This window comes from Neolamprologus multifasciatus, chromosome 10, assembly GCF_963576455.1.
Source record: "Neolamprologus multifasciatus chromosome 10, fNeoMul1.2, whole genome shotgun sequence".
NCBI classification, from domain to species: Eukaryota; Metazoa; Chordata; class Actinopteri; order Cichliformes; family Cichlidae; genus Neolamprologus; species Neolamprologus multifasciatus.
This window is the reverse complement of record NC_140448.1, coordinates 18,793,790-18,817,786: the sequence shown is the minus strand read 5'-3', so window position 1 is coordinate 18,817,786 and position 23,997 is coordinate 18,793,790. Positions and strand designations below refer to the sequence as shown.

General features: G+C 41.4%; 1 protein-coding gene across 1 annotated transcript; it reads right to left on the bottom strand.

The window, feature by feature from the left end:
- Position 1: 1 nt before the first annotated feature.
- elnb (elastin b) lies at positions 2-23,681 on the bottom strand. The gene is made up of 51 exons (XM_085175500.1): positions 23,472-23,681; positions 20,658-20,816; positions 19,988-20,212; positions 19,836-19,856; positions 19,549-19,713; positions 17,991-18,092; positions 17,646-17,729; positions 16,885-17,562; positions 16,602-16,682; positions 16,435-16,482; positions 16,244-16,306; positions 16,120-16,167; positions 15,895-15,957; positions 15,743-15,790; positions 15,166-15,630; positions 14,951-14,986; positions 14,580-14,858; positions 14,379-14,411; positions 13,848-14,294; positions 13,733-13,762; positions 13,306-13,521; positions 12,760-12,891; positions 12,639-12,671; positions 12,259-12,294; positions 12,033-12,164; positions 11,894-11,941; positions 11,693-11,743; positions 11,360-11,452; positions 11,151-11,174; positions 9,435-9,455; positions 9,057-9,083; positions 8,956-8,970; positions 8,817-8,840; positions 8,677-8,721; positions 8,220-8,453; positions 7,897-8,064; positions 7,747-7,776; positions 7,615-7,659; positions 7,287-7,502; positions 7,147-7,203; positions 6,813-7,058; positions 6,508-6,549; positions 5,506-5,880; positions 5,343-5,369; positions 4,752-5,249; positions 4,166-4,225; positions 3,762-3,845; positions 3,558-3,608; positions 3,344-3,367; positions 3,031-3,096; positions 2-1,531 (listed from the first exon to the last, which is right to left on the bottom strand). Exons 1-51 carry the CDS (start codon positions 23,545-23,547, stop codon positions 1,509-1,511), a joined length of 6,294 nt encoding a protein of 2,097 aa, XP_085031626.1. The 5' UTR covers positions 23,548-23,681; the 3' UTR covers positions 2-1,508.
- Positions 23,682-23,997: the final 316 nt, after the last annotated feature.

Genomic DNA, 23,997 nt, shown 5'->3' with positions numbered 1-23,997 from the left:
GTCATTGGTCATCTCTTTACTTCGGAGAGCATTGTCAGAGAGTTTACAAAAGTGCATAATTTTCTTCATAGGCCACATAAAAAAAAGAAACACAGATGTTAAAAATCACACTGAGCTCGAGATGCACATGAGCTCAAATGCAAGACGAGATTCACTCACCCCACTTTTGACCCACTGACATCACAGACTGCACTGTGATTCAGCACACATTCAAGGACAATGTAGAAAACAAAGCACTTATACTCATCATAGTAGTACACGAGTTTAAAAACTGTAAAAACACACACACACAGAATGACTAATTCAAATATTTTAGTACTGTAATAATGCTCTTGACTTTGTAAAATGAGGCTAAATACAGTTCTCAACATAATTTAAAAAGTCTAGTAAACGTGAGCAGTTTCCCCAACAGTGTTAAAGGAGGTTCATGAACAGAAGGAAAACGCAGTAATCAGTACTCCTCGGATGTCATGTACTCTAGTCATATTACCTCACATTTAGCTTGAATGCTTACCTCAACAGCAAATGTAAAAGCTAAAACTAAGCCCATTCAGAAAGTCAGGACAAATACACCCTCCTAACAATCAAAATATATGCACGCTAACCAATATTTTACATTTATACCATTGAGTGTAATGTGGCTATAAAACAGTGCCATTAAGTTGTGAAATGAGTGGAAGAATCTCACAGGTGGGCCTCAAGTGGTATCTGTGAGAATCCTCAGGCTCCATTACTGATACTACTGAGGCCTGAGTACAGCTCACATGGCCAGAGACTGCTTTTCAAGGATCAAAAGACTACCACTGCTGCATAAAATACTGCCTTCATCTTCTCCTGTGACAGCAGCTGTTTGTCTCTGTGTCTGTACACACTACTTGTTTGTCCACTGATGTAAAAGATGCTAACAGTGAATTATCTGCTCAGCCATTCTGCAGACACATCCCAGTTTAACTGGGTAAAAGTGTTGCCCTATATTTCTTTACACATTGCGTCAGCATGCAGACAGGTCTGAAGGAGCTGCCCTGAGGGAGTCCTTGGTGTCAGTCTTAACCCAGAGGATTTGTGCCAATACTTGCATAACAACACAAATGATAATCAACACAGCAAAGACAGACAAAAAGTGATGAAAAGAAATGCTGATTCTTCACTGTAGTGGTTCTCAACCCGATCATCAGGAATTTCTGGGGTATTCTACGCACGTTATTTTATTTTTGAAACTTTCTTGAGAAATTGACATTTACTAATTTGACCAAAATAAAATGACTTAATTATCCAAAAAAGGAAAAAAAAAGTATTTAACAAAGGGAAACAGCAATCTTCACCTGGCGGTGAATCTGATCCGGTTGAGAACCACTGCAACCTTTTATAAAACCCAAACAAATGGAAATGTAAAAAGCGGGATGTGCTGAAGCTTCAGCTTCTGTGGCAGGTAAGACATCTACAGTGTGGGATCATGCAATAGCACCACTGTTGTTTTAATGAGGTCACTTCCTGTCTTTTGGTCTTTCTCACTTCCTCCTACGGCCAGCTCCTAAAAAGCGGAACAAAGGCAGCGTTATTCTTCACTTTACATGCAGTATGCAGATTGTTTAAATAAGACTTCGGCTGTTCATCCAGACCAATATAAAATGACAACTCCTTAAATCCCACTTTATACTAACTCAGAATAGCTTCCAGGACATATTTCCTCAGTTTGTTGGGTCAAATGTTCATTTTCTACACAGACACAGAGTTCCTGTATTTGTGGGTGTTACCAATTGTTGCCAATTTTGAGCATGTCACTTCTGTAGAAAAATCAGAGGAAACTCACAGAGGAGTCTGGCAATTTACTCTAGAAGCTACTCTCGGTGTTTTTATTAATTGAAAGTCTATCCCATCCCACAAAGATTACAGCCACACACAAAAAACATGACATGACTTTTCTTAAACCCTTAAAATGTATTACTAGAAGGTGAGTTTGATCTCCCAGTTGGTTGAGTCCTTAGCTAGTTTGTAGTCCAGAGGTGGTTTGTAGTTATGTTTGTATTTAGGTTACAAAGTTGCTTGTTTGTAGCAACATCAACATGAAATCTTATCTTGCCTACAACAATGCAGTCTCAATGTAGCTTCACTGTGATTCTGGAGAGACCAAGTTGTAAACTACAACTTGATTGGTTCGCAGAGGCTTACACCTGCGAAGCAAAAATGTTATTTTTAACTAAAAAGAATAATTCTGGTCAGAGTTAAGTGTCGGGTGAAGCAGGTGAGGACGTTGTCCTTGTCCTTCCTCGCATGTAGCACATGGCAGGAGGTCGTCAGCTTCAGATTGCTTTCAAATAATTTGCTGGAAAATGTAATTTGCTGGAAAATGTTCAGTTTGCTTTAGGTTGCTGCCTGAACAGAGCATGTATGAGCAATGCACAAGCTAACCACTTAGCTATGGATTCAGTGGACCTGTGCTATTCTCACATCAACACAAATTGTTGCATTTGGATATCACAGGACTTTGTACTGGGGAGCTGGCAGGCCAAAGACCATTTAATATCCGGTCTAGTATGCGTGTGAAAATAATTACAGTGTATATTGGGAGGTGCGGTAATCTTTACTTATGTTTTTTTTTAAAATTTCCTTTCAAGTTGCAACACATGAAGAAGAACATATCATTGCTATGAGTCCTAAGATGAATGTAAATCACATCTTCTTACTATATGATAGAAAATCTGTCTATCCGTATGTTTGTTTCTTTGTCCGCAAACTCCTGCTAGATAATCAGGAGTTGAACAACTAAACATGACACATAGATACATCTCAGGCTCACAAAGGTCTTTACCTATATCGGATATTACAATGTCATCATGTTGCCTTGCAACCATCTAGCAAAGGGCTAAGATGATCCTTTTTAGCCCTTTTGCACCTTATAAAACCTTATAAAAACTTTGTATTATTATTATTTGTCAACGCTATTATCTAATCAACAGAAGTGAGGCTAAATATTGTATTGCATAGGAAATGCAGTGATCAGGACTGTTATGATATGTCTATGACTTTTACCTCTGTAGCCCCTGGATCCAAGTAAACCCTGCATGGCTGCATATTTGGCTGCCTTCTGCGCTTTAGCTGAAGGTCATGATAGTAAAACAAACAAACAAACAAAAACAAGAAAACGAGTTTAGATACTTAGTTGTCAGTAGATATTAAAAAAGCATGCATGTTACAATCAGAATTATCCTTGATATATTATATTTCACTAACAAGATAAGCAAAAGTAATATGTTCATCCGATCTGTGTATATTTGTGTTAATGCTAGACCAGCGTTGTTCATTTGGACGTGCTTATTCCAGAGGACACAGTGAGTTTTCTTACATTTTTGTCCAGCCCCTGCATACCCTAGAGAACAATAACAGGAAAGATAAAGTCATAACAAACAACTGATACCTTACAATGGACTTTTAAAAAAAAATCTCAGAATAACACTGCTTTCTGTTTCCTGTTATTCTGGGTTTTTTTTTGTATGATTTTACTAAAATGTGTATGCTGAGTATTAAAAAGAGGACATATGTGATCAAATCTGTCTCACCTGGATAACTTCCTATACCCAGCCCACCATATCCAGGACCAGCAGCACCTCCTGGAAGAATAAAAACATTACAGCTTTCAAAGCACTTCTTATCTGTGCCATGTTTACAGTGCAGTGCTATGAATTTTGTTGATTTTGATGTTTTGAAATATATTAAAAGCACATTCTCATTATCCTAATGACTATATTTTCATATAAACTGACCTGGTCCCCCACCAGGTAGTCCTCCAACTCCTTGGCCAGTTCCTCCAGGACCTCCTAGCCCTCCTGTACCTCCTGCTACGCTACCTAAACAGATAAATGGGTATGAATGAGAGACAAGTTAACTTTTTAATCAACATGGGGATATAAACAAAGGCCCAAATGAACACTGTTGTACCCAGTGGATTAGAGGCACTTGGGAGAATTTTTAATGTAAAATAAACCATCTTATTTTTTATTACCAGTATTATTACCAGAGACTACAGATCTTTAGAGAGAACTGACACACCTCAAGTTAGTCACTAATAAAAGTTTTATCTCAGTCAAATTTTCACATGTCTGTTGTCTCTTTATTATAATGTGCTGTGTGCTAAACGTTTACTTGACTTTATAAACTGGAACCTCACCTTGGCCACCACCAGTGACGCCTCCTGTCCCAGTACCAGGAAGAACTCCGACACCACCTCCTAATGAACAGTGATGTGATTAAATTACATAAATGACAAATAATACAACAATACATATGTTTCCATAGAGCAACGTGAAACAACAAGTTAAACAGAGAAGCAGACTGAGCTGTAGTCCACGTTTATTAAAGGAATAGGATATTTGGTCTTTCAAATAATCATAATGGTCCGTCATACATTACAGTTTGTAACTGTAAAGAGAGCTCCTATGTCTAAGGTTACTTTCTGACAAGACTTTAATGCAACGACAAACACAAAGTGTGAGATACTCCCTCCATAGAATCCCACCACATAGCAAACCAAACCATATGATACAGTTCCTGTTGCTTTTTGCTGCTGTTTACTCCTATGCATGATTTAATGTGGTGTTGATCCAGTCAAAAAATTAAATTGGATTAGTTTAAGTGTCTCTCTGAATTAATTTACATTAAGTTTGTGCAAATGGTAGTGCTTTGAATGTAGAGGGTCTGATAAGAAAATATATGAGTTACTATCAAAAGCTTCTAAGTATATCTCAGAATTTTACCTGGTCCGTAGCCAGCTCCACCCAACGACGAGCCGTAACCTGATTTAGACGGCTTTCTTGTTCCAAGTGTTTGGCCAGAAGGTCCAAAACCACCAGTCCCAGCACCTCCAGGGCCAAAACCACCAGTCCCAGCACCTCCAGGGCCAAAGCCACCAGTCCCAGCTCCTCCTGGGCCAAAGCCCCCAGTCCCAGCACCTCCTGGGCCAAAGCTCCCAGTCCCAGCACCTCCAGGGCCAAAACCAGTCCCAGCACCTCCTGGGCCAAAGCTCCCAGTCCCAGCACCTCCAGGGCCAAAACCAGTCCCAGCACCTCCAGGGCCAAAACCACCAGTCCCAGCACCTCCAGGACCAAAACCAGTCCCAGCACCTCCAGGGCCAAAACCACCAGTTGGAGCACCTCCAGGGCCAAACCCACCAGTCCCAGCACCTCCTGGTCCAAAACCTCCAGGACCTGTACCCCCAGCTCCACCAGGGCCATATCCTCCTCCTAATCCTCCTCCTAGAAGAAAAGTTAAAATATATTTACACAGTTATAAACCATATAAATATCTAAAACAACCATTAACCGCCCTACTCCAAACTAAACCCTTACCTGTTCCATAACCAGCTCCTCCATAACCTGGAAGAAACAAGGAAAAAAACGTTGATAAAACATCTGTTTGCTGGCTGCATTTCTTATATCATGAAACCTCCATTAGGTATCTCCATTAGTATATGATCTAGCTAATGATCTTATTTATGTAATCCTTGCTTACCAGATTTATAAGGTTTTCTTTTTCCTTGGCCTGCCTGTCCAAATCCTGTTCCTGTTCCAACACCGCCTGGTCTGAACCCTCCAGTTCCAGTGCCAGCACCACCTGGTCCAAACCCTCCAGTTCCTGTGCCAGCACCACCTGGTCCAAACCCTCCAGTTCCTGTGCCAACACCGCCAGGTCCAAACCCTCCAGTTCCTGCACCAACACCGCCAGGTCCGAACCCTCCAGTTCCAGTGCCAGCTCCACCGGGTCTAAACCCTCCAGTTCCAGTGCCAGCTCCACCTGGTCCAAACCCTCCAGTTCCAGTGCCAGCACCACCTGGTCCAAACCCTCCAGTTCCAGTGCCAACACCGCCTGGTCCAAACCCTCCTGTACCTGAAATTCAGGCATAACTTAACTGGTAACCCTATCACATTTTTAATGAAAGCAAAAATAGTTTTACCAGGATGTGGTGTACTCTATCTGGAAGTTTTGTGTTTAAAAGTTCTTTTTATTATATTTATACCTGCCTCAGAGAAGAAGCCTCTGAAATAAAAAGCATCATGTTGGTTTTAATTAGAAGTGCCGAGAGTATAAGAATTGGGTTATTGACATCAGTCACAGCTATATGTTTTGCTAATAACAACCTACATTTAGATTTGTGTACTTCCTTTACTCTTAAGAACTTGAAAGAACTGGACTTCTTTAAGTTATTTAAAGAAGTTAATTCAGAACTGAAGAAGCCTCTTGGATGAGAGGTGAAACGTCTTTAAATAGTTAACAAAGTCCAGTCGTCTTCTTTCGAGCTCTTAAAAATACCATGGTGCCTGAGAACCTACACAGATGAAGTGCATATTTTATCATAACACACAACAGTGAAGGTATCACCACTTGTTATTTATTGCCTTTCAAACAACAGTATGTACATATATGTAATGGCTAGCAGATGGTGATTTTTTTTTAATATATAGACAAAGAACTGACAAAAACACACTTCACAAGTGATTAAGTATAAATTCTCACCGTGTCCAAAGCCAGCTCCACCTAGTGAGGATGATCCATAGCCTGTCAACAGAAGTTAACAGCTTGAGTATAGCTTATAAAATATTTTCCTAATCATTTTTAATTTTGTGTCTTTACATCAGCATAATGAAAAGAAAAACTGCAGGATTTTAAACAGGAGACAAACATGCAGCAAATTGTCCCAGCTTGGATTTGGATCAGGGGTCTGCTTTTTAGAGTTCTAGTCCTCTGACCACTCAGCTGTCGGGTTCATATATATAATACTTTATTGAATGTTGTTAGTCATAAATACTTGCTTATTATACCTGATTTAGGTGGTTTTACTACTCCACCAGGTCCATAGCTGCTTGGTCCTGTGCCAGCACCACCTGGTCCTATACCACCTGGCCTTGTTCCAGCACCACCCAGTCCGGTCCCAGCACCTCCGGTCCCGGCACCACCAGGACCAGTGCCACCAGGCACAAGGCCACCTGGTCCATAACCTATTCCACCTAGTCCAGTCCCATAGCCACCAGGTCCAAACCCAGTACCACCAGCTCCTGCTCCATAGCCTAAAAATCAAATATTTTAAATGTTTAGTTTCAGTTTTCTCTATACTTCCTTTATGTAGGTTTACTCTGTGTGTTCACTTCATTATACTTTTAGGTGGTTTTCCAGTGCCAGTACCCAGTCCTGGACCTGTGCCATATCTAGAACCTGGTTAACAGAGCATTTATAACTGTTAATACTAATAGTTATAAACTATTTAAATTAGATATTTTTGATCAATGTAAACTCACCGTCAGGTCTAACACCTCCCCCAGGGCCTACTCCTGTTCCTCCTGCTCCTACGCCACCATAGCGTCCAGGTCCAGTTCCATATCCACCAGGCCCAGTACCATATCCACCTGGACCGGTTCCATAACCTCCAGGCCCTGTGCCATAACCTCCTGGACCAGTGCCATATCCACCGGGGCCAACCCCACCTTGGCCCCCTGCTCCAAGAGTCCCATATGCTGATGGAAAGAATAAACACACTGAATGGACTGTGTAGCATCTCTCATTGCTAAAGATTAAACAAAAAGTCTTCATTTAAAAAAGGAGAACATAATTTCTCAGTTTATAAACCTTTGCCTGGTTTTGTTACTCCAGCTCCAGTAGGGTAACGAATGCCTGTGAGTGAAAAACAAAAATATTCTCAAATGTGGGTTGTTAAATTTGCTGGGATTTAGATGTTAAAGATAGTTTTAGGTAGCGCACCTCCCCCTGGTAAAACTCCAGTACCATAGCCTGTAATAGAAAAATGTGTGAAGTGCATAAACTGGGAATCATTATGTTATTGTATTTTAGGAATTTAAGTTTAGCGTGGATACACAAACATTTGAGGACCAAAACATGAGTGCAGCTCACCTCCTGTTCCTACTGCACCAGGCCCACCAGCCCCAGGTACCAAACCACCTCCTCCAGGACCTCCACCCACTGCTCCAGGACCTCTTCCTGCAGATCCAGGACCACTTCCCACTCCTACTCCCACTCCTCCCTGTCCACCACTTGTGCCTCCTGCTATAGGTTTATACGCTATAGTTTAAAAATGTGAAGACATATTAGATGTTTTCCTTCAGTGTGTGGTGTTTTTTATACTTCATGACTGTTTGTTGTAATATTTGTTAGTCATGGCAAGTTGCACACACTGTCAAGAAGTTGGATAGTTAGTTAAAAGGCACAAGTGGCACCTTTAGGTGGTTTTGGTGTTGCTCCAACTGCACCTCCTGAACCAACACCTGTTCCAGTAGCAGTGCTGCCTTCTCTTCCTGTTGATACACCACCTGAAACACTTCCTGCAACTCCTGCACTGGTGGGACCCCTTCCTACTCCTCCCTGTCCACCTGTGCCAGCTGTACCACCCCTGTATCCATCAGGGCCTCCTTCTCCATCACCTTCACCTGGTGTGTCACCTCTGGGGACACCTGCAGACAGAACATAGATGGTGTGCGGACGTGTTCACCACCATTGCAGCTGATATGACCTTTCTCTTTACAGTCTTTATTCAAAATGGTAGCTATTTTTCCTTTTAGTCTCACTTCTAGTCTTTTCCTATTGCTAATCTTATGATTTGAATCTGTGATCAGTATAAGTAAGTAATCCCTAAACTTAATTTGTAATTGATTATTTTTATCCTGTTTTAATCACCTGGGGGTTTGAGGGGTTTGACTCCAGTCAGATCACCACCAGAACCTGTAAAAGGCCAGATTTGAGAAATAATATTAATTTGTGAATAACTTTGCAAGAAACACATCAAAGAAATGCTGTGCACTGCATCTTGCTTTCACCTGTAGGGGGAAGTCCTGTCCCACCTGAATTTTAAAGAGAAATGTTCAAGAGAGTTGCCAGTGTAAATATGACACAGCAGTGTTTGCTGATATCTTTGTATCTTTCAGAAATCTGCTAGCCACATATAGGCCTACTTACCAACACCTGCACCAGCTGTTTGAAACCAGAAACACTGGTAAGTAAAATCCTGACAGCACTTATTTAAACTTTAGCCTGACAGTTTATGGAGGTTTACATACCACTTGGTTGCGCAGCTCCACCACCGACTGTAACAACAGCAGTACAGATTTATTTGTAAAAGCATAAATCAGAAAAAGTTAAGCAACATATTTTCAAAAGCAGATGCTTTGAATTTGTTTCAATTTGCAGCTGTTAACTGGTGTCACTCTGCCATGCAGTATTCTCTGGTACTCTCAGGTAAACCAGTGACAGCCGTGACAGCATTTGAGTGGAGAAATAACGTGAGCCACATCAAAAAGGAGTCAGTGTGTCACTGCATGCTCAGTTTTATATTCAAATGCACATGCTTTTTCAATCTCTAAAGTCAAGTACTGTTTAGAATGAGATCTGCTTTCCTTCAAATAAGATCTCAGTGTTAATTATTTATACTAACTTACCAGGGGTCACGCCTGTGGATCCTATGGAATGTAGGAAGAAAGCTATTAGTTTAACTGTTATAAATTCAAAGAAGAGAAGTGGACTTGCTGTTCCCTCACAGATGTTGGATGCTTGGCAGTTAGAATATATTTCGATGTCCCCTAAAATGTCACCAGTGTTTTAACTCTAATCTTCGTGACCATTAAATTTTGCTCAGTAAATAAAGATCTCACATCAGGAAATTGTATTGGCACTTTACTGATCTGTAATCACACACCCCTAATGCTTTGTAACACTTAATAGGACACAAAGATATTTATTGCTTGCTGTAATCAGTTCATTCAAGTTTTTGGATTTTGAGAGTTGTCATCTACTGCAGGTTTGGTAGGTGTGAAAATACTGCAGCCAGTTTACACTGAAGAATATCAATAATAAAACATGAAATAAAGAAAAGAACTTAATTTGCTATTGCACACATACACTGGGTGTGTCACACAAGACCATCAACAAAGCAATGGTGTACAAATACAAAACAAAATGTGCACTAAAGCAAAGTAAGGGGCACAATTTTATATGTAGACAATATTATCTTAAGTATAAAGTACACTATTTACCACATCGCACTCAGATTACTATAATATGAATATATTTATCTCTTCTGTCTTTCTGTCCGTAAACATGATGGCTCAGTGTAGAGTGGGGTTATTTTAACCATCCATTAAAATTTGGCTTGCATCCACCAAGATCTTAAAAATCAACTCAGTGATTTATTAGTTGAAAAAAGCTGTATAACTTAAAAACCATAACTCTTAGAAGTGTGGTGTCTATTGTCAACATATAGAGTACCATATAAAGATTTAAAATATCATCCCACATTTGACCTCTGACCTCTCATTCAGTTTCAATAGGTTGATCACAAACTCAAAGTGACTGTAAAGCTATAAAGAGCTATTTAAAACAGTGATTCATACTGCCATCATTTGTACTGACAGCATAAGAGCATATAGGGATAATACATGGGGATTGTAAATGTCATGTTATTTTGGACCTCTGAGCTCTTTTTAAACTTCAATTACGGTCAGTCTTTCATAAAATGTCTTTTATCTTTAAAACGATGCTTTCTACTGCCGTTTGTTTGCATTGGCAACATTTAGGGCATATTCCCAGTTTTATATTTTACATCTTCTTTCCTTTCAAGTTGACCCCAAACTTTTTTTTATCTTTCAAGAAAGTATTTTCAGAGTTTCTGCAATCAAAATTAACATTGGATACCCTTACCTGATTTTTACTGCACTACAAACATCTTAAAGTACATTTAAAAAGAATTTAAAAAGCAAAATAGATATCTATATTATACAATGCAATTCCCTCAAAAGTAAATGCTGCGCTGGCTTGGTGGACATTTGCTCTCATGGAGTGCTTGTTGTTTTAGATCTACTAGTCTGTAATATTATTTATTTGCTGATTAGTAACTGGATGAAATTTGTTGGAGAAAAGATTAAAAATGTTTTAGTAATGGTTGAATATGTTGGTCAAAATCTGAATTTGTGGCAACCATGTTGTATACTTCAAATGGCCACATGGTGGCACTGTCCACCCCCAAATCTAAGAAATCCAGCTCTTTTGATTCACAACAAATGTAGCTGAAATCTGTATAATGACTTGAACAGGAAAGCAGTGAAAGACAAAGACACAGCTACTGATACACAGAAATGGATAAATACAGAATCTCTGACCTGGAATTGTTGTCCCGTTGATTCCTGTTATATACAGATAGTTTAAATAACATAAATTGAAGTAATACTGCTTAGATGACAGAAAGTTTCAACTAATATACAACTTTTAAACTAATACTGGTATTTCTGAAACACGTGGTTCAACCAGTAACTAAGTAATTATGATATGCATATATCTATATCTCTGTAGCATGAATGGCCAAAAATACCTGGCTTGGGTCCAATGATGGGGATTCCTGTTCCACCTAGACGATCTCCATCACTCCCTGTACCCGCTGGTCTGCCACCGACACCGGTACCTCCTGTTTTAATAATTATGTAGGAATCTTTTCACATCTGAAAGCTTATTTCGAACAAATATTTACAAAGGTTTCTTTTTGTTGTTGTTTGTTTTTTTGTGTTGCTTCTTTGTTTGTGCACCATCTTCAGCAACCATCAGAATTCCTGACCTGATTGATTGTGAGAATTGTCATATGCACAAAAGTCTGTGGATGATTTCAACATAAGAAAATGTTCTCAAGAATCCAGAGAGTTTCACACACCCTCTCCACCGGGACTTCCAGACCCCTCTATCACAGTGTAAATATCATCACCTGAAACAAGGACAGAATAATAAAAGGACTGAGATTAGAAACTAGCACTCCATGTAATGTCTGGAATGATTAGTAATATAAATTTAAATAGCCAAATAAAACGTGTTTGCATATTGATTGTGTGTGTTTGCTCTAACACTGCACAGATACCTTCTGATGCTGGAGTTGGTGTGCCTCTTGTGTCTTCAAGTCTTCCTCCTGATCCAGCAATAGACAATTGAACTCGTAAATTGTGAAAATGATAGTTAACTGTAATATGATTTTTGTTATCCTTAGCACAGAGGCTCACCACTTGGTCTGGTTGTTGTCTGATTGGTGCCAGTGGTGGTTCCATTCGCTGAAACGCCAGGGCCGGTCCCTGTTCCTGCTCCTGTAGTGCTGGTTCCAGTTCCTGTCCCAGGTACAACTCCACCAGGTTGCCCTACAGATTATAAAAGAGGTAAATTCAAAAGAGGTGCTTAAAAAGTTTATTCATTATTTTCCACTTGACACAGACTTGTCAGACTACACCTTACCAAACTTTGCAACTTTAGATCCAGCCGTGCCGTAGCCTGAGGATCACAACAAATCAGATGTGGTTAAAAAAAAAAGAAGTAAAAAACATAATTTTGAGTAAACATTAGAAACAACAGGAATAGTGAGTATGTAGCTCGTTGTATATTACTTTTCTTGAATGGAATGATTTTTTTGTACCTAATTTTCCTTGCTAACTTTGAAACAAACAAACAAAAAGAAATGAGCAACTAATATTTTAGCTTTTAATAACCCTCGGAGCACTCCAAGTACTCCACCTGTGCCAGCTCCACCTGGGCCTTCATCAAAATCATATGAAGATATTTTCACCATTATTCACAAAGTAAGAGAATTCAGTTTGAAAAAAACAAAACATTCATACCATATTTAGCAGGTTTTAATCCAGGTCCATAACCTGCAAATACACATAAAAAGTTTCATTTTAAAGATTCTAAAGAGATACAATCAGAAATGTCTAACAAAATTATCATTGCTTCCTAAACCTGGTCCAAATCCAGTCCCTGGTCCTAGACCATAACCTCCACCTGGTCCATAGCCTGTGCCAACCCCAGGCCCATAACCACCAGATCCATATCCTCTTCCAGTCCCTGGGCCCGTGCCACCACCAGGAAGACCTAGGAAGGTTCAAAAGTGTGTGAGTAGTTTATCTATAACAAAAGCTTAAAATATCTTTAAAAAGAAAAACAATTTCTAACCATGGAAATATTTTAAATATTGTTGCTGTTTAAAATTTATATCAAAAATGATTTCATTCTAATTGACTGATTATAATTCCTACCAAAATCTGATGTAAGAAACTTAAAATTATTGCCTTCATTTAAATATAAAATTACATTATATTCTGAACTCTTCCTATGTTAATGCTCATGTATATTACATGTGTTCATGTGATGTATTTTAGGTTAGTTTGCACCATATTTCGACTTGGGTCCCTCTGCATATCCTGTGAGATAAGCACGAGGGGAAAAATCCTTTAAAGCTAAGTGTATCATATTTAGAACTATAAGAGAGGCGTTTCATGTCTGTACCTCCAGCACTGCCTGGTCCAAATCCGCCTGGTCCAACTCCTGTCACAACACCAGACCCCGGTATACCACCTGCCCCGAGTCCTAGTCCCGTTCCACCACCTGTTGACACTCCACCCCGTCCAGGAACCCCTACTCCAACTCCAAACCCAGAACTAGGCCCGGTTCCTCCTCCAAGGCCTCCTGCACCAAGGGCACCTCCAGTACCTCCAGGAACACCTGCAAAGAGTAGGATTTTATGAGAAAACAAAAACTTGTCAGATCCACAGACTTGTCAGATGTCAAAACTAAAGGTGTGATTAGTAACATTCATTAGAAGTGCATAGTTGTGTGAGTTCAGGTGGATATTCTGATATTCTCTATACATATATTTTATGAAATTGAAAATTTTCTGTAAAGATCGTCAGACATTTAGTAGGTTGTTTCTTACCATATTTGCGCGCTTTGGCTCCAGCATAACCTGCAAACGCATCAGCATTAGTTTTATATTAGACGGTGGACCCATTTTAATTCTGACATGGCTCCTTATTTCTCTTCTATCATACCTCCCGGTCCATAGCCAGCACCACCGGGTCCAACTCCACCTGGGCCATAGCCAGTCCCAACTCCACCTGGCCCAACTCCACCTGGGCCGTAGCCAGTGCCAACTCCACCTGGTCCAACGCTGCCTGGACCATAGCCAGTGCCAGCACCACCTGGTCCAACTCCACCTGGGCCATAGCCAGTTCCAACTCCACCTGGTCCAACTCCACCTGGGCCATAGCCAGTTCCAACTCCACCTGGTCCTACTCCACCTGGTCCAACTCCACCTGGGCCATAGCCAGTGCCAACTCCACCTGGCCCAACTCCACCTGGGCCATAGCCAGTGCCAACGCCGCCTGGGCCAACGCCGCCTGGGCCAACGCCGCCTGGGCCATAACCAGTTCCAGCACCACCTGGCCTTAGTCCTCCAGTACCTGTTCCTGGACCTCCAAGAGCCCCACTTAACATGCCTTTCAGGAGAAAATGGTTAACTTTTAGCTGCTTTGATTAATTTTGATGAATAATCTATAATAAATAGATAAATTATGTCTTACCATATTTACGAGCTTTGGCACTGGCATCATACCCTGAAATAAAATTATAGTATTTATGTATATTGTATGTCTTTGATAATGTCATAGATTTGGTTTCATAACTGCACATTCTCAAGTTAGTATTGATAGTAGTGTACAATATAGTTTATGTATATTTTTTAATATTTAATATGAGATTTTAATATAGTGATTCATAATTACCCCCGGGTCCCACTCCTACTGACCCAGTGCCAGTACCACCTGGACCATAGCCAAGACCACCTGCTCCAGTGCCAGTACCACTGGGACCATAGCCAAGACCACCTGGTCTGGTGCCAGTACCACTGGGACCAAAACCAACTCCAGAGCCAGGTCTCACACCTCCAAGGCCTCCAGATGTGCCAGTACCTGAGCCACCTGGACCAAAACCATAGCCACCACCTGCCCCTCCTGTTCCAATTCCAGAACCAGGCCCTCCTGCAGTCCCGAAACCTCCACCACCTGGAGAAATTTAAGGCACTTTGAGTGTTGCAAACAACACATATTCATAATGTAATCTGGGTATTTTACAGAAATGAAGAAATGTGTCTCACCATATTTCCGTGCTTTGGCTGAACCTGGGCCATAACCTGTGGCCATGTCAGAATACAAAGTTACCAAATCACAAACGGACCCATTAAACCCCAATAAACATATTTAATTTCAAATCTTGTTTGTTGAAGAATTTTCAGAATTTATAAATAACATCTATGAACAGAAAATTTCTGAATGAATGCATGATGTAACTTTTACAGAAGTATGGAATTACCTAAGCCTGGTATGCCACCACCTACTCCAGGGACACCTCCAGTTCCAACTCCACCTCCAAATCCAGGGACACCTCCAGATCCAGGGACACCTCCAGTTCCAACTCCGCCTCCAAATCCAGGTCCAGTTCCTGTTCCAACTCCACCTCCAAATCCAGGTCCGCCTCCTGTCCCAACACTGCCTCCAAATCCAGGTCCCCCTCCCGTTCCAACTCCACCTCCTGTTCCAATACCGCCACCTGTTCCAACTCCGCCTCCAAATCCAGGTCCTCCTCCTGTTCCAATACCGCCAAATCCAGGTCCCCCTCCTGTTCCAACTCCACCTCCTGTTCCAACTCCGCCTCCAAATCCAGGTCCGCCTCCTGTGCCAACTCCACCACCTAACCCAGGTGAGACTCCCCCTCCAGGAACTCTTCCAACCCCACCCCCAAAAGTGCCTCCTTGACCAAGCGCGCCTCCAGCTCCACCTCCATAAATACAAATTTAAACAAAGTATTTTTCTATTAGACCACAATTATTCAGTTACTTTTGCATTATTAATGTTGAAAATGAGGCTTACACCTCAACCGTGGTCTGTACCGTATTTAGCTGCAGCTTTGGCTGGATTCTTCTTGGATTTTCCCACTCCTGCAAATAAAAAATAAAAAAAAGTTGAATTTTTCCTTTCCTTTTTGTCCTGCTGGCCTGTAGCGCTACATGCTGCATCTTCTTCATGTCTCTGTTTCTCTTACCTGTTTTTGGTGATATGAGGGGATAACCACGAAAAATCCCAGGCAATGGCTGTCCTCGCCCATCTAAGGTGAGAGATAGACTTTACACAGAAGCCCTTTAAGGTTCTAACTTGCTGCCATTCACTAATATTTTTTTAAGGTCTTAATATTTAAAAGCCAAGTAATGCACAACAGCTGTACTTGTAATATCACACAGCTTTTAGGTTTAGGCTTTATGATGCTTACTGCCTGCACCTCCCGGTCCAGTGCCACCCTGACCAAGTACTCCGGCTCCTGCAGGGATCAAGGCAACATGTTTTTTTTTTTTGAAGATGAGATTTTCCAGTATTCACAAAGTTCATGTACATACCACTCTGAGTTCCTAGTCCAGTTCCTGTAGCCACTCCAGGGAGAACACCACGGCCTCCAAACCCTGATCAGAGAAGACGGGATAACACTTGCAACCTCTTCTGTAAACGAAATCTCTTATAGTGATATATTGTTTTTTTTACTGTACCATCGTGTATTTATTTATCATATGTTTGATATGTTTCAACATACCTTGGCCTGGGACAAATCCACCTTGATAGAGTCCAGGCACGTCAATGCCTGTGTGACATCATATTAACGCAATACCCCACCCCCACCCAAAAAAATCAGTGTTTCTGGTTTAAATTTAGAACTGCAAAGCCTTTTGCATTCTTGTTTTTGTGTTGTGATAAGTTTACCTGGGACTTGCTTTGATGCTTTACCACCACTCTTTACCCCAGGTCCTCCTCCAGTGGTACCAGTCTGTGGCAATGTTGGAACTGAAAGAGGAAAAATGTTTTCTATAGACAAAAGTTTCATCAACTTTAAAAAGTAAGACACAAACTACTTGAAAATTCAGAATAGTATGTTTTACAAACACCGGGAAATGCGGCATGCACTGTTTAAATGTCAATTTGTTATTACAATTTAATCACAAAAGCTTTCTTTTTATTGTTGAGGAAATGTATATATATTATATACCTCCACCAGGCCCAACTCCTGCACCACCAGGGCCAAATCCTGTTCCACCAGGCCCAACTCCTGCACCACCAGGGCCAAATCTTGCACCGCCAGGGCCAAATCCTGTTCCACCAGGCCCAACACCTGCACCACCAGGGCCAAATCCTGCACCTCCTGGCCCAAATCCTGTTCCACCAGGCCCAACCCCTGCACCTCCTGGCCCAACTCCTGCACCACCAGGGCCAAATCCTGTTCCACCAGGCCCAACTCCTGCACCACCAGGGCCAAATCTTGCACCGCCAGGGCCAAATCCTGTTCCACCAGGCCCAACACCTGCACCACCAGGGCCAAATCCTGCACCTCCTGGCCCAAATCCTGTTCCACCAGGCCCAACCCCTGCACCTCCTGGCCCAACTCCTGCACCACCAGGGCCAAATCCTGTTCCACCAGGCCCAACTCCTGCACCACCAGGGCCAAATCCTGCACCGCCAGGGCCAAATCCTGTTCCACCAGGCCCAACTCCTGCACCACCAGGGCCAAATCCTGCACCGCCAGGGCCAAATCCTGTTCCACCAGGCCCAACCCCTGCACCTCCTGGCCCAATTCCTGCACCACCTGGTCCAAATCCTGTTCCACCAGGCCCAACCCCTGCACCCCCAGTCCCAAATCCTGTTCCTCCAAGTGTTGTCCCAACTCCACCTAAGATGAAAAAGAACCATATGATATCATAGGTCAGTCATATAGTATCATCTAATATTAATTCATAAACATATAGTACCTACCTGTTTTAGGAGGTTTGGGACCAGTTCCACCAATTCCTGGGTATTGAACTCCTCCACCTGGTCCATAACCACCTCCATATCCACCTGTGTTAGACCAGAGTGTTATTTGCTACATATGCATCCTTAAAGATAAGGAGCTTATATTTATGTTTACCACACATTTATGGTAAATGGAAACTTAAGAAGATTAAATAAATCATATTGCAGTCATTTCCAATGCTTTGTGTGGTATGTACAGTATGCCTATGGTATGTGGATCACAGAGATCCAGCATGTATGAAGGTAAGTATTTAGCTGATATACATGCAAGAGCCACGCTGATACAGACATATGAAATCTGCTGACCTCCAGGTGTGTAACCTGTTCCAGCTCCCAGTCCTCCACCAGTCCCAGTACCTCCTGCTCCAAGGCCTCCAAACCCTGGTGAAAAAACGTAAAGAAGGAGCACTTAGTACTACCTAAATTTCCAAACACAAATTAAATCATACACTAACTAATTTTGTGCAACTTGATGCTTTTGTACTATTACACATTTATGTCTTCCCAAGACAAAACTACAGTTTTTAGAGTAATAAACTCTAAAACCTCTTGGCAGTAACTGAATCAATTACAGCTGGTCAAAGAGAGGAATCAAAAGCCTGTAAAGAGATATGAATGAAAATAAAACATGTAGCATAAAAAGAATTCTGCAACTTCCCGTTAAAACAGGTGCTGCTGTTCATGCTTCGTATACAAATTAGGTCATTTCGAGCTTCACACAAGAACTTTTTTCTTTGAAATATAATTTAATTATCATTGTGTTCATTTGCATAATTTTGGCTTGCAATGGTTTCCATTTTTGGAACTTACTTTTATTCATAATGCATGCCTTCTATTGCTTGCCTATGTTTACATGTACCTCTTCAGAGTGGAACATGCAAACACACACACACACACACACACACACGATGTGTGATGTGTGTGTGTGTGTGTGTGTGTGGCTGTAGCTCAGGTGGCAGAGCGGATCAGCCACTAACCAGAAGGTCGGTGGTTCAATCCCAGGCTGCTCCAGTCTGCATGCCAAATATCCTTGGGCAAGATACTAACCCCATGTTGCTCTCCGATGCATCCATCGGCGTGTGAATGTGTATGAATGTTAGATACTTAGCACTTAAACTTAGAAGTGCTTGTGTGAATGGGTGTGATTGGGTGAATGAATTAGCTGTATAAAGCGCTTTGAGTGCTCGGACAGAGTAGAAAAGCGCTATATAAGAACCAGTCCATTTACCATTTACACACACACACTGACACACACACGCACATACTTAGTGTACATAAACATGCAGTGAGGATGAAAAATGTGTTCACTGAGATGGCCAGACGTCAGGAAACTGGAAAATATGATATGTGAATCTGTTTCCTTTGCTTACACTTACCTAGACTTGGTTTGTTTACACTTTCTAAATAAAGGCACAATGGATGGATTTCAAAATGTTACACAAAGCCGATGTTTAACGTCTAGGATTAGTTTGGATATTGTCACTTCCATGATTTGGGGGATTGAAAACAGAATGGACTGAAATTCCAAAACATATCAGTCCTTCTGACTCATGTAATGACTTTTTTCCTTCATTGGGAGTCTGCCAAGCCTAATGGATCAGCCTTTATCACTGTATGTGTCTGTACTGATCAGGCTGGGTCCCCACCAACAGTAAACTAGAAGACAGAAGATATGAAATGAAGGTACATCGATGCTGTTCTTATCCTGCTGCCTTGAATTAACCAGAGGCTGAACACAGATCCCAGATCCCCAAACTTTAACATGTACTATGTTGGGGGTTGTGCTGAAAATCTACAATTTATCATATGCTACCTGTACCCCCCCCCCCCCCCCCCAAAAAAAAAAAAATAAAAAATCAAAAAAAAAAAATCATGATGAATATGCCTTGAGTGCCGGTTCCAAAACCTCCTGGACCAACTCCTCCAGGCCCAGCTCCGTAACCACCAGGACCAACACCACCTGCTCCAAAACCACCCGTCCCGACTCCGCCTGGTCCTAGTCCTGTTCCACCAGTACCATAGCCACCTCCTATTTAAATAAAGGAGAAATCACCTTGAACTCTTAGAGCCATCAGAGTGATCTATAAGTTGAGTTTTTGTTGCATAAATTTCATGACATTTGAAGATTTATTGAAAAAACAAACATATTACCTGTTTTTGGAGGCTTGACACCTTTAAGAGGAAAGTAATCAGGACAGTTAGGTGAAAAGTAACAGAAGGAAAAACGTTGCTCTTTGCAGATAATTAAATCAATCAATAAATCAAGAAGCAAACAAAATATCTCACGACTATATTTGTCTTACCAGTCCCAACGCCTCCAGGTCCCAGTCCTCCAGGACCAAAGCTGCTGGGCCTAAAACCTCCTGGTCCCACTCCTCCTGGTCCCAGACCTGGTCCAACTCCACCCAATCCCACTCCACCTGGTCCCACTCCTCCTGGTCCCAGACCCAGTCCAACTCCACCCGGTCCCACTCCACCTGGTCCCACTCCTGGGCCTACACCACCTGGCCTTTGACCCCCATAGCCCCCTGAGGAATAGAGTGATTGTGAGTTGAAAGCAAAGAAAGATTGATGTGGATGACATATGTATGTAGAAAGCTGAAAAGCAGCCAAACATCATAGGCAAATTTATGGCCAGATTTTGTTCTTGTTGTTGAACGCAACATGAGGAATTCATTATTGGTGAGACATGAAAACATAGCGTAGCTTTTAAAGCTTTTTCATGGCTTGTAACCTGGAACTCCTCCAGTAACTGATTTCATTTAAACAGAAGGTATAGAACATTTGAAAAATAGTGCTTGTGTAATTGACGATAAATCTTAAATCTTTAGCTATTTTTATGAGAACAACTGCATCTGAAAGGAATGCTGATTACCTGTAGCGGTTCAAGGATAAGTTGAAACATGTCAGCCAGTGTTTCTGTGCAGCTGCAGTCAGATTCAGTAAAACTTGGGGAGAAACTCTCAAACCTACCTCCACCAGCTCCTGGTCCAAAGCCTCCTAGAGCAGTACCAGTGCCTCCTGGTCCACCTCCTCCAGGCTGAAATCCTGTCCCAATGCCTCCTGGTCCAAATCCAGTTCCAGCTCCTGGCCCGACTCCTCCAGTCGCACCTCCAGCAGGTACATATACCCCTGTTCATAGTGTGCAAAAGCAATGTGTTTAATATTGTAGGTTTTTCTGTGCCTGTAGAAATATTCTGCTATAAAAAACAGTGGGTATTATTGATAAAATAAAGTTGCACAGTTCTTTTTATATGAGCAGACAAAGCCATTTACATCACCTTACAAACACAGCAATTTATTGGTGACCATGTTTCGGGCTCCTAGCAGAATTTGTGGGATTTGTGAGTCATCTGTCGGCGCTAATGCGGCATAATTTTCACCTCTTTGCAGGATGTAACCCATTTAATTTGCCCAAACACCAAGGATTACATTTAACAAATAGAATCTAATGCCACACAAGCAGGGAGATGATAAAAAGTGTGGAAAGCGTGTACGTGTGCGCTTGTCCGCTTGTCCGAAACGATTATCATCTCTTTGCTCCGTATCCGAGTTTCTCTGCAGCCAATAACAAACGCTGTTTCATACAAATGGCATGCTTCGGTCACAATTCTCACACTTTTTTGCACCTATGTTGTTTTCAAATCACAAAAACCAAAAATAGAACCAGGGAGCGTGAACAACTATAAAAGGAAAGGCTTTCTAAGATCCCACAGTCCAGATGTGTAAAGGTCTGTAGGGATTCCTAAAGAATGTGGGTTACTGACATCATAGTGTTGCCATGTACAGCACATTTCCAACACAGTAAATAACTTAACTGTTCGGTCATTCAGCTCTGCCGGCTAGATTGTTCTGGACAGGGTTGCCAAAAGGCTTTTGTTGTTTTTGGAGGAATTTTTATTGGAATTAAACATTGGACAGGACAGGTATGCTCTCAAATTCACCAGAGATTTGGTCACTGTTTGGAAAGGGATTTTTCTTCAGGGTCATTAATAACTCATTAGTGAAGTAATAATGCCTGCCACATTTAATTACTAAGTCCATATACAAATATTACTGTTTTAGGCCATGCTAGCCTTACTGTGGGAACCCCAGAGGACAAATTCTGCTGAATTTAGTGATTATTTCCTTTATTACAATCAACAGGTTTACATCTGAGCTTCAGATTAAAAGTGGTCTTTCATTGTTTTGGATATTCTTCAATGCACTTTGGTGAGCTGGTTGTTTTTGCAAGTTTTATTCCCATCATCGGGTTTCAATTAGTTCAATATCTTGTTTTATAGCACCCAACAACTTGGATTAATTGGCAAGGAGTTATAACTTCACAGAGTCTGAACTTCAGTTTTGTTATTTTAAAACTCAGAAAAAGTCACAGTATGTCTGATGGCTCACTTAACATCCAAATCCAGTGATCATATTTCACTCAAGGCAGGAAAACCTTTTGTCATGTCATTCTCTTTTCACTTGTCATTTCCTGCCAGCGCAACACTGACTCTTATCTAATTTAGAAAGACAAAAACTTAAGTAACACTTCTTGTATCCAGCAGCTTAATTGTGTGCTCTCTGTATGCTGGCCTTTATTGTCACTGAAGTCATCACACAATGCAGACTTCAGGAGTTAGGTGGTCCTATCAGATAAAGGCAAAAAAGCGATCTGGCATTCTTACCTTATTTTTGGCTTCTGCTTCTAAAACTCACACAGTTTAACTTTTGCTGTACCCTGAATAGTCTGTGCTGAGGTTTTCAATTTATTTTTGGCTTGAGGTACCATTTCAAAGAATGCAGATGTTGAGATCCCAAGCAAGACCAAAACAAAGAAGCTAAACAGCAGATACCATCTCCTTGCTTTCCAGTGATCGTGCAGTGGTTCAGCCTGACCTCGAGTGAATGCAAATTACACAACAGTCTAGAACAGCTCTTAAACCAGCGGATGTCTCGTCTAACAAGACAGGAAGAGTTGAGGGGGAACCTCTTCAGATCAGCTGGCTCAAAGCTTAAACAGACAAGACAATGAAAAGGCATCTTGGAGGGATGAGGTCTGGATCACACGGTTTGAATTAAACCTTTTAATACGGTGCAACACCTCATTAAAAGCTTTAAGTATAACCCTGTTGTCCAGACCTCATGCCTCAGGAGCTGACTGTGAGAAAATAAATACACCTGGACTTTGAGAAGTTATTTGTCTAAAGTGTGTCATCCTTAATTTACGCGTTCACCTGCTTCAGCACTTTCTTCCAGACAGATGAGGGGGGAGGAAACTAGCATTTGGAAAGTTAAAGCAGCAATATTTTAGAATCACTCAACAAAGCAATGTCTTCTTGATTTATTGTTAAGAAAAAAATGCACTTTTTATGAACATATAAGGCATGTTGACTGCAAGGTCAATGTAGTATTTTCAGAAGGCTGAAAATGAATTTGACTAAGAAAGCCATTTTAGACTTTAAGTTCTTCAGAATTGAGATGGGAACAGGCTGCAGACATGTTGGTAATGATGCTACACTCATGGTGCTAAGAAATAGCTTCTTCAGTCAAGTAAATTTAGCTCTGTAGTAGGTTTTTGGACATTGAATACAATGTGCTTTCACTGAGGAAATCAACGGTATAATAATAGAATAATTGTTAGCAGCCAGTTTATATATGCAAAACCTCTCACAGATCTCATAGAACATACAAACAAAGAAAAGAAAAAAAGAGCTGTCCATGCATTTCTTTTACAAATGCTAAAGAAACTTTATGTGACACCTGATCTCCACTGGGTGCCACACACATGCAGTAAAGGGGACCCACCTCCTTGCAGCGAGGGTTTCCACAGAGCCAGGAGAAGGACTCCATGCAGGTATGTGGCCACCGTCCCTCTTGCCATCCTGCTCCAAAATGTCCCTCTTCTCTCCCAACTTGCAGGTTTTATCCCCAGCAAGCCTATCAGGGCTCACCGAGGCCTTCAGAAAGAAGGAGGGAAAATGAGTGTGAGCATAAAAAAAGAAGGGGGATGCAAAACAGGACAGTGTGTAATTGGCTAAAGACACACAGAGAGAGAGATAGACAAGGAAAGAAGGGGAGAGGGAGAGAAAACACACTGGATCACCTCATTAAAGCAAATGGGTTGTTCTAACCCCCCAGACTGTTGGGATGCATTTATTTTGCTCTTTGCTGCCAAGAAAAGAGAGTACGTAGGGTGGGTGGGAGTTTGGGAGAGAGAGCAAGGGAGGTTTGGGATGAATGAGTGACTATGAATTTGAAGAAAATGGGGGGGTCACTTCTTTGTTTTTCTCCACAAATCATTAAGAAAAGACAGAAGTGTGAGTGTGCCCTG

What these genes read in the sequence shown, in the direction of transcription:
- elnb (XM_085175500.1), bottom strand. Translation starts at nt 23,547, where the DNA reads ATGGCAAGAGGGACGGTGGCCACATACCTGCATGGAGTCCTTCTCCTG. An exon ending in AGGAGTTGGGCCTGGTGGAG is followed by an intron (nt 16,683 to 16,884) that starts GTATATAATATA and finishes TTCCTCTTTCAG; the next exon opens with TTCCAACATTGCCACAGACT. An exon ending in CCTCATATCACCAAAAACAG is followed by an intron (nt 15,791 to 15,894) that starts GTAAGAGAAACA and finishes TTTTATTTGCAG; the next exon opens with GAGTGGGAAAATCCAAGAAG.